The sequence below is a fragment of the Puccinia triticina genome, chromosome 5A (assembly GCF_026914185.1).
Source record: "Puccinia triticina chromosome 5A, complete sequence".
Classification (NCBI taxonomy): Eukaryota; Fungi; Basidiomycota; class Pucciniomycetes; order Pucciniales; family Pucciniaceae; genus Puccinia; species Puccinia triticina.
Window position 1 is genome coordinate 926,521 of NC_070562.1, and position 15,949 is coordinate 942,469.

The 15,949-nt window shown below is 44.3% G+C and overlaps 4 protein-coding genes across 4 annotated transcripts; 2 read left to right on the forward strand and 2 right to left on the reverse strand.

Moving 5' to 3' along the window:
* Window positions 1–4,331: 4,331 nt before the first annotated feature.
* Window positions 4,332–5,672, forward strand: PtA15_5A96 (uncharacterized protein; the record flags this gene model as incomplete). Its single annotated transcript, XM_053169765.1, has 4 exons — window positions 4,332–4,634; window positions 4,750–4,998; window positions 5,079–5,448; window positions 5,548–5,672. The coding sequence occupies 4 exons, from the start codon at window positions 4,332–4,334 to the stop codon at window positions 5,670–5,672; spliced, it is 1,047 nt and encodes a 348-aa protein (XP_053020081.1).
* A 1,962-nt stretch (window positions 5,673–7,634) lies between these two features.
* PtA15_5A97 (uncharacterized protein) lies at window positions 7,635–8,886 on the reverse strand (the record flags this gene model as incomplete). The annotated part of the gene is made up of 9 exons (XM_053169766.1): window positions 7,635–7,677; window positions 7,762–7,835; window positions 7,903–7,964; window positions 8,050–8,105; window positions 8,181–8,210; window positions 8,277–8,377; window positions 8,458–8,484; window positions 8,553–8,633; window positions 8,710–8,886. The coding sequence occupies 9 exons, from the start codon at window positions 8,884–8,886 to the stop codon at window positions 7,635–7,637; spliced, it is 651 nt and encodes a 216-aa protein (XP_053020082.1).
* A 1,479-nt stretch (window positions 8,887–10,365) lies between these two features.
* Window positions 10,366–10,861, reverse strand: PtA15_5A98 (uncharacterized protein; the record flags this gene model as incomplete). The annotated part of the gene is made up of 3 exons (XM_053169767.1): window positions 10,366–10,442; window positions 10,513–10,672; window positions 10,736–10,861. The coding sequence occupies 3 exons, from the start codon at window positions 10,859–10,861 to the stop codon at window positions 10,366–10,368; spliced, it is 363 nt and encodes a 120-aa protein (XP_053020083.1).
* Window positions 10,862–14,157: 3,296 nt separating this feature from the next.
* PtA15_5A99 (uncharacterized protein) lies at window positions 14,158–15,691 on the forward strand (the record flags this gene model as incomplete). Its single annotated transcript, XM_053169768.1, has 3 exons — window positions 14,158–14,611; window positions 14,687–15,225; window positions 15,338–15,691. The coding sequence occupies 3 exons, from the start codon at window positions 14,158–14,160 to the stop codon at window positions 15,689–15,691; spliced, it is 1,347 nt and encodes a 448-aa protein (XP_053020084.1).
* Between the last annotated feature and the right edge of the window lie 258 nt (window positions 15,692–15,949).

Genomic DNA, 15,949 nt, shown 5'->3' on the forward strand with positions numbered 1-15,949 from the left:
TTCTATCTGCTTACAGATAATACGGGAGAGGCTTTCGGGCATTGTCACTGCGCAATGTGCACAGTCACTGTGCATCGAAATTGGCTTGGCATTCAAGATAATTTTGTCCGGTCTCCTTCGAACAGTCGTAAATGTCAATGGATGTATTCGAGGACTTCCCGTTGGTTTAGAATACTAGCTAAATGCTGTTTTCTATTTTCTGTTTTCAAAGGGGAGCAAAGGTGGTTTCTATGCTAAGAAATAGAGAGTAGAAAATAGAAAACGGAAAATGGCCTGCTTTCTAAACCCGCAGGAAGTCCTCCAATAGCCCGGTTCATGTTGGGCCATTTTTAAGTCCCCGACTATGTAAAATTACATTTGCTGCTTGATAAAATGGGGAGCTTGAAATGGCTGTGGGAATTGACTCATAGGGTTCACAATATGGGGGACTTTGAGGCCATTTTCATCACATTTTGGATTGCAATTTTGCAATTCTTGCATTCTGTTGAGATTCTTCTGGAAACACTAAATCTGAATATTCAAAGTTTTATGGAATTTCAATGTTAAATTTGATAAAAATAGCCTCTGAGTTATCTAATCCAGGGGTTTCACAATAGAATTTTGAAAGAAAAAAAAACTTCAGAGTCCATTTTAAGACCTTGATGAACAACTTTTTAAAAAATGTAGAAGTTGTTCTGATTGCCAAGGAACCCGTGAGTGGGGACAGTTTATTTTCTAAAAAACAGATGTTCATAAAGGCCTTAAAAGGGCTTTAAAGTTTTTACAAAACTTCTATTATGAAGTCCCCCTGATGTGAAAAGGGTTAGTAAAATGTAAAATGTAATGAAGAAAAGCTAGACAATTCACATGCACATCAGCTCATTGGTCCACCGTCAAGATGAATATATAGTCTGCTCATCAATGTTGATCTCAGAGTGGATGCATTGGGCAATCCTGATGTGAGCCCCCCTCCTAGGGTGTCACACATATGTCACAAGACACAGAGCAGGACCCATATGTTCCCGGCTCCTCCGCCACCTACCTAGCCTGGCAGAGATCATTCTCTCCATCCTAGGTAAGTCTCATCCCTTCTCCTTCTCTCTCTGCATCTCCAGTTTGTAGATACTAAAGAGAGATCATTCTCTCCATGCTAGTTCTTATATATTGCAATACAGTTTCTTGGGACCTGAAACCTCTAGAGATAGCCTCTCAGCACCCATATTATCCCTTTATTGAAGAGTCCCATCTGGACTCTTACACCTGAGAGCCAGAGTAGCAGTCAATTTATTTGTCAAATTTATTTAAATGTTGATGAAGAAACCAGTTTAACTGGCCTATTTAAAAATCTTACTGGTATTCATTCAATTCTGCAATATTACACCCAGATTTATGAGGAAACCAAGAAAGCCTGGCAGTCTTTGTGACACATCCCACCCTCCTGGAAAGTGGGTGCAATGTTTGTTGAAACTTAGGCTGATTGCCACCGCGCAGAGAAGAGAGGAAAGGAGATTGAGCTCAATGGCTCAAGAATGATGGGCAGTGAGGAAGGTTTTCTCACCGGATGCGGCTCAGTTGCGTGTGCGGAAAAAGAGGGAAGAGAACCGATGGTTTGATTTGCATGACAATGCTATAATATAAATAGACTATGTACATGCAACAGACTTGTGGTTTTGAGATTAAATGAATAAGAAACCATATTGAATAAAGTACATTCTTTGAGACTACACATGAAGATATAAATGACTATCATAACTCTACTACTCAGGGTTCATGGACTACAAGGTGTGGGCTAGAAGTACTATTAACTTACTAGTGATGCTTAAAGAAAGACAAAATCAATGAGGAATAAATTCAGAGACAGCATGAGGAGGTATAAGTAAGAATAAGGAGTCAGAATTTCAACAACGTTTGTTGTACTGCTAGATTTTTTCCCCAGTTTAAGGAGTTGTGACTTGTTGATTTTTTGTTACAATTATTATGGTTTTCAAAGTTGGAATTCATGCATGCATAAATGTGTAAATCATAAATTCATAAAAATTCTTTGGCTGGGAAAGCCAAAGATTACTTAAGCAGATTGGTGAGATCCCCTGCAAACAAAGTTTTATGAATTTATGACTTATGATTTATGCATTCATACATGCATGAACTTCAATTGTTCCACAGTTAAAGATTTTGGGTACCCAAAATTATCATGTCCCAACAATCTTATAAAAGGAGTGTTTTGCAATTTTTTCAGGGACTGGAAGTTCAGTGATATGTTTTCCCACACAAACAATGAACAAGGATATCACAAGGGTGGATTCAAGACTCTGAACTCCACACTTATGTACTCAAGCCCTGATTAGAGTAAAATGTCATAAATGCAAAGAAGAAAAAGAAATTGGCTGGATAAACATTGATGCAATTAGGTTACTGGCACCTCCAACTGGGGTCAAGATTTTCCTATATTGGCCAAACAGGTTTTGGAGGCCACTCCTTGAATTAAAAAGCTGTGTGCTACTGTAACTGAGTTGAGTCTGAGCAATGGTATGATTGCATAGAAGCTGCGCGGGAAGACATCATGGCAAAGTTGGAATTGGATTTCATGCTAAAATCAGGAGGCATGGAAGTTGTTTGATTCAAGAAATTTCCATTTAATCACCCATGAATGTGGCACTAACATACAGCAAGATGTCATGTCCAGGTTTAGAAAGCGCAAGCTGCTTTAATCCATGGTATCACAAATCCACTGGGTCTCCTGAATATGATCAGCTTGATATGTGCATGCAAGAAATCAGGCATAAGAATACTGGATTACAGGCTTTAGATTTTGGCATTTCTGGACCAAAATCTAATGCAATGTTGGAATCTAAAGTCTTGAGAGCAATAGAAGATTCACTAAATCCCAAACATTTATGCAATGAAGCTTTGGATATGTTGTGTAGTGGTTTAGGTACTTATCTGATGATTGATTTTAGGTGTCTTCTGAACCAAAAATACCCATGAGACATGAATGGACAACATCAAACCTGCTAGCTCAGTTGTGTCAGATTTTATATATGGCATTATATCATAAACTTGAAATGTGATATTACATCAGTTCCAACCAACACAAAATCAGTTGTTGTCTTTTGAAACCAATTTTTTGATTCTGGGACATTAAATCAGACAAAAAAAATCTGACACTGTGTCAGTTTGAAACGGTGTAATATCAGGTTTTGGGTTTCTGACTAAATGCTAGATGTCATATCTGATTCAACAGTGCTGGTAGTGTATCATACACAAACCTTTTTTTTTTTTTTTGCAAGGAAAAGGCTTATTGTTTTTCCTGTTATCCCACGGCCCATCAAGATGAATGAATTCAACTGGATCTCTGTTTCGAGTGAGGATTGGGCAAAAGATGGGATTTGTTGGGTTGATCCAGCTCATTGATCAGATTCAAGAAGGAAGGGGCAGCCATAACGTTGTCAACTCATGGATTTATAATGGCAAGATGAATTCATCCCAGAAAGTGAGAAAGGCAAAATGCATAAGGCAGCAGAGTTTTATTCTGATTGATAATGAAAACACACGAAAACTGATAAATATTGGCTTTCTTGGCGACCAGTTCTGACGTTCCTCCTGCGGAGCTCGCGGCATTCCCGAATCCAACTACATGTCGCTCTGTAACCGTCCGGAGAAGTGGTTTACCAATCCGTGCAGGAAAGGAGATTAGGTAAGTAACGCTGCGCTGGAGGAGACAACTTGTGTTACTCGAGTTGGGTAGTTATTGGTTGCAAACTCCTAAGAATTGTTGGACTTGTTCCGTTGTGGTTTTGCTTCTTGTACATAAGTTACAACCTTGTGGGCTTCCTAGCTTTGTCTATATACCAGTATCACCCTTTTCGTAATTTTCAAGATCCCTTCACCCGTCTATGCTCCTACCTGAAATTATTAAACACGCCCTCAACGATTACCAGTGAACCCCAGTGATTCTCGTTCGAAGCTTAGAACTTGATAGCTTGCCCTCCTAATCGTTCTACTCATTTGTTCCAAGTGAGGCGCTGGTGGAATCATTGACCTCCTGGCTGGTATTTACTAATTTGAACAACAGCTCTTCCCTTGAAATCTCGATCACCCCAGTGAGTCTGACAATCTCTCAGATATAACTAAACCCCCATTCGTCGCAAATCACCTCCACATCTGACTGTTAATTCGCCACCGCAATTGGTTGAAAAATATCCTTGTAAATTTGAAGCGAAAAACTAATCAAGATAGCATCCCTTTTCTACTTAGAATCCAAGCTTTTTACTGTGCGTGCTTTTTTTGATCTTAATCTTCCTCATTGACAATTACTCAAGGTTCGATTTATTCAGGAATATTTGCAAAATATAATGGAGAGCATTCGTTACAACATCAGTTCTACGGATGATCCTTTTTCCCCTTACCAGGCCCCCTCAAAACACTTCGGTCGAATCCTATCCGATATCATCAATCACCCTTATCCGCCAGTACCGAGCAAACTCCCAATCAGCCAAAGTCTATTCGAATTCACCTTGAGGCCAGAGCTTCCATTCACTATTGTATGCGTTTATCTGGCTTTGATAGCTATTCTCAACAAAAGGCAAGATGGAAAGAATCGTATGAAGGAACCTTGGTGGAAAGCTGTCTTGTTGCTGCATAACATATTATTGGCTGTGAGTAATACTATAATAATTGCAAAGACGCAAACTAATATTCTTGCGGAATGAAAAGTGATAATAGTGATTAGAAGAAGGAATATCTTGATAATTTTGTTCTTCTTTGTTCCAGGTCTACAGTGGCTGGACTTTCCTGGGCACGGGACCCGCTACGATCAATTATTTTCTGAGAGGCTATCAAACCGCTGGGGTTCCAGGACTGGTCCACAACTTTTGCGACAGCTCAATGGTTCTTTGGGACGACGTCTTAGCGAGGTACACCTACATATTCTACTTGAGCAAATTCTGGGAAATCCTGGACACTTTGATTTTGATTGGAAAAGGGAAAAAAGCAAGCATATTGCAAGAATACCATCATGCCGTAAGAGGTCCTCTTGATCAAAGTCGAACTTCTCAAATTCAAAAATCTGACCTTTTTGGAAACTTGTGGCCATTTCAAAGGGGGCTATTCTGACCGTTTGGAGTGGTGCCAGATATGAATCGCCGGCGGCTTGGCTTTTCGTTGTTTTCAATAGTCTCGTGCACACCATCATGTACACGTATTACGCGCTTTCGGTAGTCCACATCCCGGTCCCAGGAGTCTTAAAACGTTTATTGACCAAGATTCAGATCACTCAATTCCTGGTGGGAGGAAGCCTGGGTGCTCTCACTTTGTTACTACGGCTGCCCAAAGAGTTGGGGGAGAAATTCGAGTGGCAACCCCTATTGGAAAACCATCCGTTGGCATCAGACAGATTAGGATCAGGATTTCAAGAAGACTTTTGTCTCCATACACCCGGCCAAATGGTGACCGTAGTTGGCGGGGTAGGATGTACGTATTCAAACTCGCTTGAGACAGCCCAGACCTATACCACAATAGAAGAATATCTGCTGATGGAAACTCCATGCATACCTTCTTCTGTTTCTGTAGATCTGATCCCATTGACCGCACTTTTTGTCTCATTTTACATCCAAGCCTACCAAAGAAAAAAAACCAGTCATAAAAAGTGTTTAGTTGATCCGACTGAAAAGAAAGCTTCTGTTGAGAAGCACTAGTTCTCTATTTCAAATTATATCCTTAGATGAACTGCGAGTAATTGCAGCCTTCAAAAAATAACCCAAACATTTTTTTACTCTTCAACTTGCCTTGTTTGTATAGCCCCTAGATATTCAATTATAATCCAAACCTCACTTTTCTATAGATTCAAGTTGGAATGGGAAATAAATTTAATTTTGATGTACAAAAAATGTGACTGCAGCCTAATTAGTGACAATTGTTAAATTTCAAAACCTCACAATCTGAGAAGACTAAATGTTTGAGGGAGCTAGGAAGGACCCCTGAAGTAGATGGATAATGTAAATGTCTGAATTTTTGTATTTTTTTGTAACATTTTATGCATGAAGTTGGTATGAATGGAATGTGAAACCCACAATGGCACAAGGGTAGGCATATGATCAAAAATGGCATAAATGTATGAGATTTTGGCCAAAATTCAGTTAAACCCACTAAAACCCACAGAACTTGTATTTTCATTGGAGTTTTGGGGTTACCCAGGGGGTTTTTTGTTGTGATTTCACTTTTTCCCGCTCTCTTCTTTTCTTCCCCTTTCCCTCTCATGTCACTCTTGTCTGGTTATCTGCTATGCATGAGTTGTTTTTCTTCCTTATTCAATATAATTACTACACGCGCCCACAAGTTGATCATGTTGTAAATAGTCTATTTACGTCTGCTAGACCACAAGAAATAAACCACATCAGTCCTAACCAACTTGATCCCTTGTGCGCACTTGAGCCTGCACATTGTTCTTATCTACGGAGGCACTTCGCCCCTTCAAAGTAAGTCTCAGGTCCTTTTCAGACTTTTTGTCTGCTATCAGCTAAGCCAATCTTTTTCCCTCCGCCCAATCTGCTTGCATCTGGCTTTAATTTTAACATTTATGCCTCAAGCATGTGCACCAAAATGTATGAATCAGCCAAAAAAGCCAATGCATGAATTCAGCCAAAATCCCAGATTTTAAGTTACCCAAATTTATAGGGGGTTTCCAGGGTACTACTTAAGAAGTGTATATATGGCCTAAAAATTAACAGAAAGGCTCCATCTGAACTGGGCAAATACATGACAAGTAAATGGGGTTTGGGTTTTTAAATTCTCAAAGGGAAGTTGAAATGCAGAACGTTAGTGTGTCAGCCATAGGCCAAAAGATGTTGGAGCAGTGGACGGAATTTTTTGGATGGTTGGTCCATAAATCACTAATTCAACCATGGAGCCGCTCTCACAACTATTCAAGTAAAAGAATTGGTTTTCAACACAGGCTTGTTCAGCTCATTGTGCTCCAACAAATGATTGCTCATTGGCTTAAGTAATGTATGAATACTTGTGAAATGGATACATGGATTGTGAATTCAGTGGTAGGGGCATGTATTTATGGTGTTCAAAGTTGGTTTGCATAATTTTATGCATGCATAAATCATAAAATCATAAAAATATTTTGGTGAGGAAATTTTGTATTACATAATCAGACAGTCATATCCCCTGCAAAAAAGATTTTATGATTTTATGATTTATGCATGCATAAAATTATGCAAACCAACTTTGAACACCATAATTGCCTCCATTCAAATTATTGACTAACTCTTTTCACAATGGTGTTTTTTGAATGATCCTATACTATGTATTCACACTTTGTGCTGCCTCAACTCCGCTCCTGATGAGCTGAAATTTAGACCTCTCTGCTAAAACCCAACCATAATGCCACCAGATTTGACCAATTGCACTGTTTTGCGTAAGCAATCATATCATGTCGCGTATTTTATATGTCGTGCCTTTGCGTGTATATCAGCAGGTAGAAAAGAAATCCACAGCATGCGCCTGTGTTTCAATAGCGTCTATAAGGACTCCAGACATACAATAAAAAATTGTAGAGCTGGTGGAAGATACATGTAATCCTCTGAATGCATAAATGACAGGAATAAAGAAAATTTGGATGCTCTCAAGAAATGCAGAATTTTCCAGCTTCCTCAGACCGGGGCCTGCTGGGTATGGGTGTTTTCAAGGTTATCACTGCAGAGAAACACAGATGGCATAGATGATGATTAGAATCCGAATGATCTTGAAACTATTTAAGAAATACACAGCATGACGCACAAGTCCCAAGTCAATCCTCCGTAGATGAGACCATCTTTCTGTTCTTGAGGGGTGGGCTTGAATCGGTTGAAGAGCTGGACAAATCCATGAATCAGTAAATATTGCACATAAGTATATTGGGATGGCAGGCACAGAACTTACCTCGATAGTAAGAGCAATGTCGAAGCATCCCGGATCGAGTTCTTTGGTGCCGAAGCTGCAGCCTAGAAGGTAAAACAATCATTAGCGTTAGATGTCACGCAAGTGTGGGTGCAAAGACATTTCAGAAGCATGAAATCAGAAACCTACCATCGAGAACTTTCACAAACTGGACTGTTTCGGGCTGCCCTTTCCTTTGAATATACCTGGAAGCCAAGTACGGGTTTTGTTCATGCGAGTCAGTTGAAAAGAACATATCAACTTGAGTTGAGTTGCCTTACACTCTCTTCCCGCAGTTGGAGGTTTTCAACCTAGGTTACGGGGACTATGTTAGTTTCTTTGTTGATTGTAATGCAGTTGAGAACAACTGTGCTCACCCGTTAAGCCATCCAGCTGTTTCCACGGTCGGGTTATTTTGCTCTGGCCCGCTCCAGAGGCACACGCCAAGATCAGTGGTGGAGTTGTAAAAGCCACAGATCTGCAAATCAAGGCAAAAACAATACGATGAGGATTCGAGCGGTGACGTGTGCGATGTGAGCAGGGATTCAAGGAACGTACACCTTCCCCACCCGCGACCGCAAAGCTCTAATTCATCCACAGAGAAAGAATTAGCAATTTGCTTGGCGAGAACTACAAGAAAACGAGAGACAAACTGGTCTGGTGGTGTCATATCGGCGCTCCAAACGGCGGTTCTCGCTGCGCTTGGCCAAGTTGGACTGGGAAGGCATATCAAACTAAATAATACGCGGGCAAGAAAATGTTAGATATTTTTGGACTATCGAGCGAAGCAATCAAGAGAAATGAGCTCACCGCTTGGACTGGCGAAGTGTGCTCTTTAGGTGGAGCAGGACATCTTTGGTCAGACGCTGCGGCAGAGAAAACACATCCGTCTTTCTTCAGGAAGTAGTTATAGCACATCGTATGGGTAGTGGCCATTACGGCAGGGACAGATAGCGCAAGGAAGAGTCCGGCTGTAGTAGATCTCATGTTGGGATGATGTCGAGTGGCAGGCTGAGATGGGATGGGGTGGTTGAATGAGGAACTGGGGAACCCCGAGAACACTGGCCTTTTTATGTCTTTCCCAAACTCCCTTGGACAGACACTTGAACTGGCATGTTTATGTAGTACATAGCCGTGGGCTCGGTACAGTTCAAGCTCATGATCCTTCTACGATCCCTCATGATCACCACGGCATATTTCCCACCTTCGTCCAGGACGGAGGTATGTATGCTACGGCGGAGGCGGAGCATGGCGGCATTACTGGATTTGTGACATTGTCCAACCGAAAGCATCACCTGCAAAAATCCAACCCCACAATCCCAGACACAATACCGGGTGCGTGAGTTTTACAAGACTTATTTTACAAGGCATAACCCTTGTAAAAGTGGTCCTTTGTAATTTTATTACATGCACAGGACAAAACATATTTTTCCAAGGGATTTGGACTTTTCTTAGCCCATGTAAATAATTCATTGTGAAACATGCGGTGGAAAAATACTGTGTACAGGGGTATTGCGTATTATTACAAAGTATGTTTTACAAACTTTGTAATAACACCTATGTATTTTCAATATTTGAACTTGAAACTGTATTTTTACGCGGTACAGAATACAAGGCTTGTTTGATTCCGCTGGAAAAATTTATCACCGCAAGGTCAAACAACAATTTTACATGCCTCAACGCCTCGGTTCCGTAGGATGCCCCCCTATTTGTAAGTTTGTTGTTTGGAGTCCCACCCCCCTCACCGTTCCCTCCATCCGCTAATTTTCTCTCGGCACATTCTGCTTTAGCCGATCTCCGTGAGCTGGTGAGATTACATTGAACACGTCAGCCAGAAGCCATGACCTTGAGGATTTATCCCATCCCTCTCCCATACACCCCAATAACGAGCCAATCAATGGCTAAAAAAATTCTTTGCCGCTACCGGAAACAAAGAGACTCGTCCACCTCCGAAACCACTGCTCTCAAACAGGTCCAAGTCTACGTTGACAGTGTCAGGTGACCGAGGTCAGTCTCTTGGCTCCAGGTACCTACGCCCCCTCTGATATTGGGCCTGATACCTTGTTGTCGTGTTCTGATTTTTTCTTGGCTATGTATTTGTGTAGGCCGGCGGACAAACACTGGTGTGGCTGGACCATCCCGAGGCCACTCCTTCTACCCCCGAGCTCGCCAAACCCTCACTCGTCACCGCACAAAAACCGCTGACAGGTCGGAGCAGCCGAGGACGCCAATTAGAGGAGACTGACCTCAAAGATAAGCTCGACCAAATTAGAGGAGACTGACCTCAAAGATCAGCTCAACCAGCTGTTCTTTATCTCTACACCTTCTGAGCAGCTTCATGTAGACATTCAGATCTTCGAACAGCCAGGCATCATTGTTATCAGGACCTTCATCCAACGCTGGGTCATCCAGTCCGTCACAGTAGGTCTTGTATCGTTCATAGGCTTGAGAGGCTTGTTGGATACGTTAGTAGGCTACCTTGTCGAGCTTAGGGCCCTCGGGGGATCTCAAGATGACCGCCATCAGATTGACATTTTCACTTTCTAAGGACAGCGAAGATGGGAGAAGTGAGTACAAGCAAGATGATCAGCGCGCGGAAGATTGGCTACTGACTGGCATCCTCTTCGCAAAGTTCCTGGATCTCTCGAGGTGCTTCGACAAACTTCTTGATTCGTTCACAAAGCCTATCATCAGCAATCTTCACTGCGACCTTCTCGGCATCTTCCTTGAATTCTCGAATCTCCTTGTACAGGCCACTGCGTGTTTCGAGTATCTCAGTGACATACTCAAAAGAAAGGAAAAATGTGTGTATTTTTTTTGGAGATAATCAACTGACGATAGCAAAGTGTTGGGACAGCGGTTCATGATCAGAGATGACCCCCGTTTGTAAGCGAGGAGACTTGGATACATTGGGCGAGTTGAGGATCAAAATGAAAGTCTTGAAGACTGCAAAGACTCCCATCTCCCGGCTATGGAAGCCGCCTCGGATCTCCTTTCTGGCTAAATGGCTCCTGCCACCTGTTCCTTGTCTGTTGACCGCTCTTGGTCCTCTCCTGTTTGGGTGCTGCTCTTCGCCTTGTACATATTTCATTCTCTTAACCACCGCTCTCAACCTATATATATATAGGCTGAGAGCGGCCCTCTTGTAGAACCTACTACGACCTGCCTTGCAGAAGCTTGTCCGTTAGATTTCTCTTCAGACTCGGTCTTCTCGTATCGCAAGAGTCCCATTAGATGGGACTCATCACTTCTCTTTTGTATCTCTCTCACTAGCGACCTGCTGAACATCCTATTGTTCTCCTCCAACATAAAAAGGCCTCTGACTTGCTGCAATGGTATGAGAAATAAGTTTGCTCGTACTTTCCCTGCTCTTGAAACCAGCGAGCATCACAATACTAACAATCCGCAACTGACAATCACATATTCAAACATTGAAGAGAAGAAATGTCCAAGCAAAGGAAAGCAAGCACGCAAGCAAGAGGACTATCAAGCCAAAAATCAAAGAGCAAAAGACGGACAAAGTCAAGGAAACCAGCGACCCAACACAGAAGACCATTGAGCCCAAATGCTTGGCCACTCAATCAAGCACCCACAAGGTTTCCCAGGGTTCCCAATGCTGAATACGTGTGGTGAGTCTCAAGACACACTGTTTTTGATGAGGCAGGCCGTCTAAACTTTCTTTTTTTTGTCTTTTTGGGGGTGGCAAGTATCCTGTGTAAATAGTTGTTTGCCTCGTAAAATTCTCATTTTTGTCCACCAGATGTGAATTTTACAACCCTTGTGAATGCAAAAAAGGATCCCATGTAAATTAAACCTCAGAAATTTGAGATTATTGTGCCTCACGTACCTTTTTGCATGGGTTTTTTTTTGCAAGGCAAATCCTCGTGAGAAAATCACTTGTGAAATTATATTTCAGTCCCACAAGCCAAAAATTTACAAGGTATGTTTTACAATGGTTGTTTTACAAAGTAGGCAAAATTTGAAGAACCCTTGTAAAAGTACAATAAACCCGCAATGGAATGTAATTTTACAAGGGATCAGCTTTACAAGGCATAAGCCTTGCAAAAAAAGGGTTGTAAAATTCAACCCCCCCACACAATACAACACGCGGGGAGTCCGGACTCGGCGAGTCGAGGCACAGCCCATCCCGGGAGACTCGGCTGATGAACCGCCGATATCACAATCCTGGATTACTGTATTGTTCATGACCACAGTTTTAGCCACGGGTTATGTACAAATTTCCCTGCGACTTGTCAACAAACATCTGCCAAGCTTATCATTTCTTTGGAAAGCGGTGTCGATAACCTGTGGGGCATCAATATTTTTGTGCGTATCGTGGCTGACTCCGAGTCGGTGAAGTCGGCGACATCTGATTGGTGCCATCAAACCCTGTCACGCCGTTGTCAGATTCCGCCCAGGCGCGCGGAGTCCATTCGGCCAACTCGGCAGAATACTGGACGGGTTTCGTGAAACGGTCAGGGGGGCCAATACAGAGTCACAGACCCATGATGCTACGCTCGGTCCGGTCTTCGAGACATTTGCTATGTATTTGATACGATGCTGATGCACATTCCAATTTCCCGTGATCATTGATGTGGTGGCACTGCTCGGACCTGGTTTACGAGCAGCATTCAATCAGATTGTGCTTGTCTGACTGGCCCCAGGCAAACCTGATAGCAGAGCGGCCGGACATGACGTGTCTGAAGAGTGGCCGAGCAACTCGGCCCACGACTCCGACTCTTGGCTCAGTCGGGAGCTATGTGTGCTGGAAAGAGCCAGTCTATGTGTGCAGCACTGCATTTTCCGGCCCCTTATTCAAACGTCTGTTAGTCTCCAAACAACTTGAGGCTTGCACTACTCCAAATGCCAAACCTTAGAGAAACAGAGTCGGGGGTTCTACCAATGTGCAGTTGACGCTTGCTTATACATCTTTACTCAAATGTTTCTATCTTCTCAAGTTGATGGGAGTCTCTGGCCTATACCTGCCTGCACATTGCGGCATTGTGTGCTAAGAGAAGAAATAAGAGTTGTATACATAGACTTGAGCCTTTGTCACCAGATGGCCGTATCTTTAGCATGTGTATTACCTGGAACATTTGAACATAAAGGGCGAAAGACATGGCTGGAACGGGATTCGGGAGAATTGCGAAGTGCCGGTTTCTCCATTGGTTGTATCTCGTCAGATCGTTGAACTACTGAAAACACACTGGTGATCAGAAAGGACGCTGAACCCAGGAAAGATGACAAAACTCAGCTGGCTCTGGCGACTAACGAGATTACGGGATAATAACGGAAAAGATACGAAAGGGCCTGCGCCTGTTTATTTGCCTGCGTGATGGATTCTGCCCCTTGGTCAGGGGGTTATATAACCTTCTTCGAGCCGCTCTCTTACTTCCATGATGATCTCGACTATCAACATATCTGTGTTATCTAGCGAATCTGATTCCTCGCTGGGCTTGCCGCTTGATGCTCGCGTGTAATTCGAGCTGCGGAGAGTGCAGAGCAACATATGATTGTCAAATTACTTCAGCAGGGATTGTCTTCTCTCTTGGAAATAGCTTGCAACAGATGAACGACAAACCAGATGTTCTGCGCTTATTCAAATTATCAGCCGGCTGCAGGTTAATCACCAAGACACCAATCCCGTCCTTCACGACCTGAGGACTCGGCTCTGAAGGATAGCTATAGTCGGGACGAACGAATTGCTACCAGGAAGGATACGAGTTTGGACTTCTTCTTCTGGATTGCAGAGAATGTCCTTCTCAATTGCAAGCTATTTAAAGTATGTAATCGGGATTCGGTCGTCTTGATCGCTTCTTGAATTGGTTCCAGTCGGAATAAACGGACACCAATCTGGCCATTTATCATGATCTGTCGGAAGTAGTTTTCTATGGGTTGGCCTATGTATGTATCTCGGTGTAACTTTGGTCTGCGTTTGGTTGCTGGATGGTGATGTTGGTATTGTCTTTGTAGGTTGTTGGTAGTTGACTGGGAATGGGATGAGGCCAGCTTTGCGCACATGGGTTGGGTTCATTTTTAATGAAGCTTCAATGTTTTTTTTTTTTTTTTTTTTTTTTTTGAAATTTGGTGTTCATGGAAAGCCTTGCAGATTCTTGAACATCGACTTGCAAAAGTGCATGCAAGTCGTGTGCCTGGCCAACTGTGAATCCCCTTTTATCGATTACATATTTACATATCCGACTCGAAACCAGCAAATCAGCGACCAGAACTGCCACCAACACACCCTGGCGAGAGAGGATGGGCGACAGGGGAGTGGGTTCGGAAGACGGATTCCGAGCGTATCGGAGCCTGCTGGCCTTGGTTCTTCGGCCGGAGACGCGGATGGACCGAATCGACGATTACCTGGTTGGCAAGACCGGGCAGCTGCCGGCAGCGGAGAGCTCCGAAGAAGACTCGTCGTCGGAGGATGAGGGAGAGGAGAAGACACTCGCCGAGCTGCTCGAAGCCGTCGTCACCTTCCCGGCCACCAGCCTCGGCGTGCTCCAGGGCCTCCTGCCCAGCCGGCCCTACTCCCTCCTCACCCTCTTCGCCCTCCACGGCGACCGCTGCCTCATCTACGCTCTCTCCTCGCTCACCCCCGCCAGCCTCGTCGACTTCGACTGGCGCCTCTTCAATGCCCTCTCGCCAGAGGCAAAGCTCATCCTCAAATCGATCAGAGCCGACCGGAGGCTGAGGAGACCCCTACGGATCCGTTGAGTTTCTCTCTCCCCTTTCATCCCTTTTTTTTCGTTGTTGCTTATTTTCCCGCGGGGCCTATCTTCTGCAGCCCGAGATATCCAACGCAGGATACAAGAGATCAAGCAGAACCGAGTCGCCCAGCAAAGGCAGAAGCGATCCCGAACAGACTCGCCGGAGCCCGCCGGACGGAATGGCCAGCAGGCGACGGCTAAGACAGGCGTCTGGATGGGCAACTATTTCGTGGAAGACTATGAAGACCAGGCCGCAGACCAAGACCCAAGCGCGCGGCCGTCGGGGACGACAACAAACAGCAACCGGAGCCGGAGCCAGGCCGGGCCGTGCTCATCCAACCCCCCACAAAACGTGAAGCCGAGGGCCGTCGATCACAAGAGAGCAAAGCTCGCCAGCCTGGCAGCCGCTCCCCGCCAACGAGCCACTACTACCCCCTCCCCTCCACCCCCACCACCACCCCCACCGCCCCCGTTACCTCTGCCCGCTGGGCCCCAGGCACTTCCTGGGGGAGACACCAATTCGCCCTTCGTTTGCGTTCAAGTCTCTGGCTTACCGCTCGAGGCTAGCCCGGAAAGCATCCTCTTCTTCTTCCAACACGGCGCGGACATCTTCAAGGTAAACTAAAGCACCCCTTTCCCCATCAGACCTCCTTAACCTTTCTGTGCCTCCCCCTGACATTTTTGGTTCTGATGATCATTGGGTTTCGTGCGTGTTGTTTGGGAGAAAGGTTGCGAGGAAGCATGAGCAACGGATCAATGCGCTGGGCCGGGCCCTACACAAGTTCAAGCCGAACGTCATCCATGCGTACCGAGCCAAGGGAAGCAGCGGAAAGGGCGGAGAGGTGCGCCGGTTCGAAGTAAAGGGGGCGGACATCACGATGGTCGAGACGTCGGGGCCGGGCGGCGCGCAAGCTGAGACCCGCTCGGTGATCGTCCGCTTCCGTCGCAACTCCTCATCTCCCTTAGACGACCAACAGCAAACCGCCTGGAAAGCGTTCATTGAAGAATTCAACCGCAAGAAATACTTCCCTTACGATCCGCTATGCCCCCCCCTCTCTTGTCGTCTGCTACCTTCTTCCTAGACCACCTTCTCTTCCCTACTGTCAAAAGTGTTCTTCACCTCCTACCGACTGTGTCTATTTACATGTTTGTACAACAGCTCCTCCACTATAACTCAATCCAAATACCGAAAGAAAAATAAGTAATTATAACGAAAAGAGAATGATACACATTCAACTTATCTTTATTTCTAGTGGGCTTTGTTTATTTACAACGAAGGTTTATCGGGAAAAGACCAACGGAAAGGTTTTTGTATGAAAGAAAATGTGGTTCTCTATATA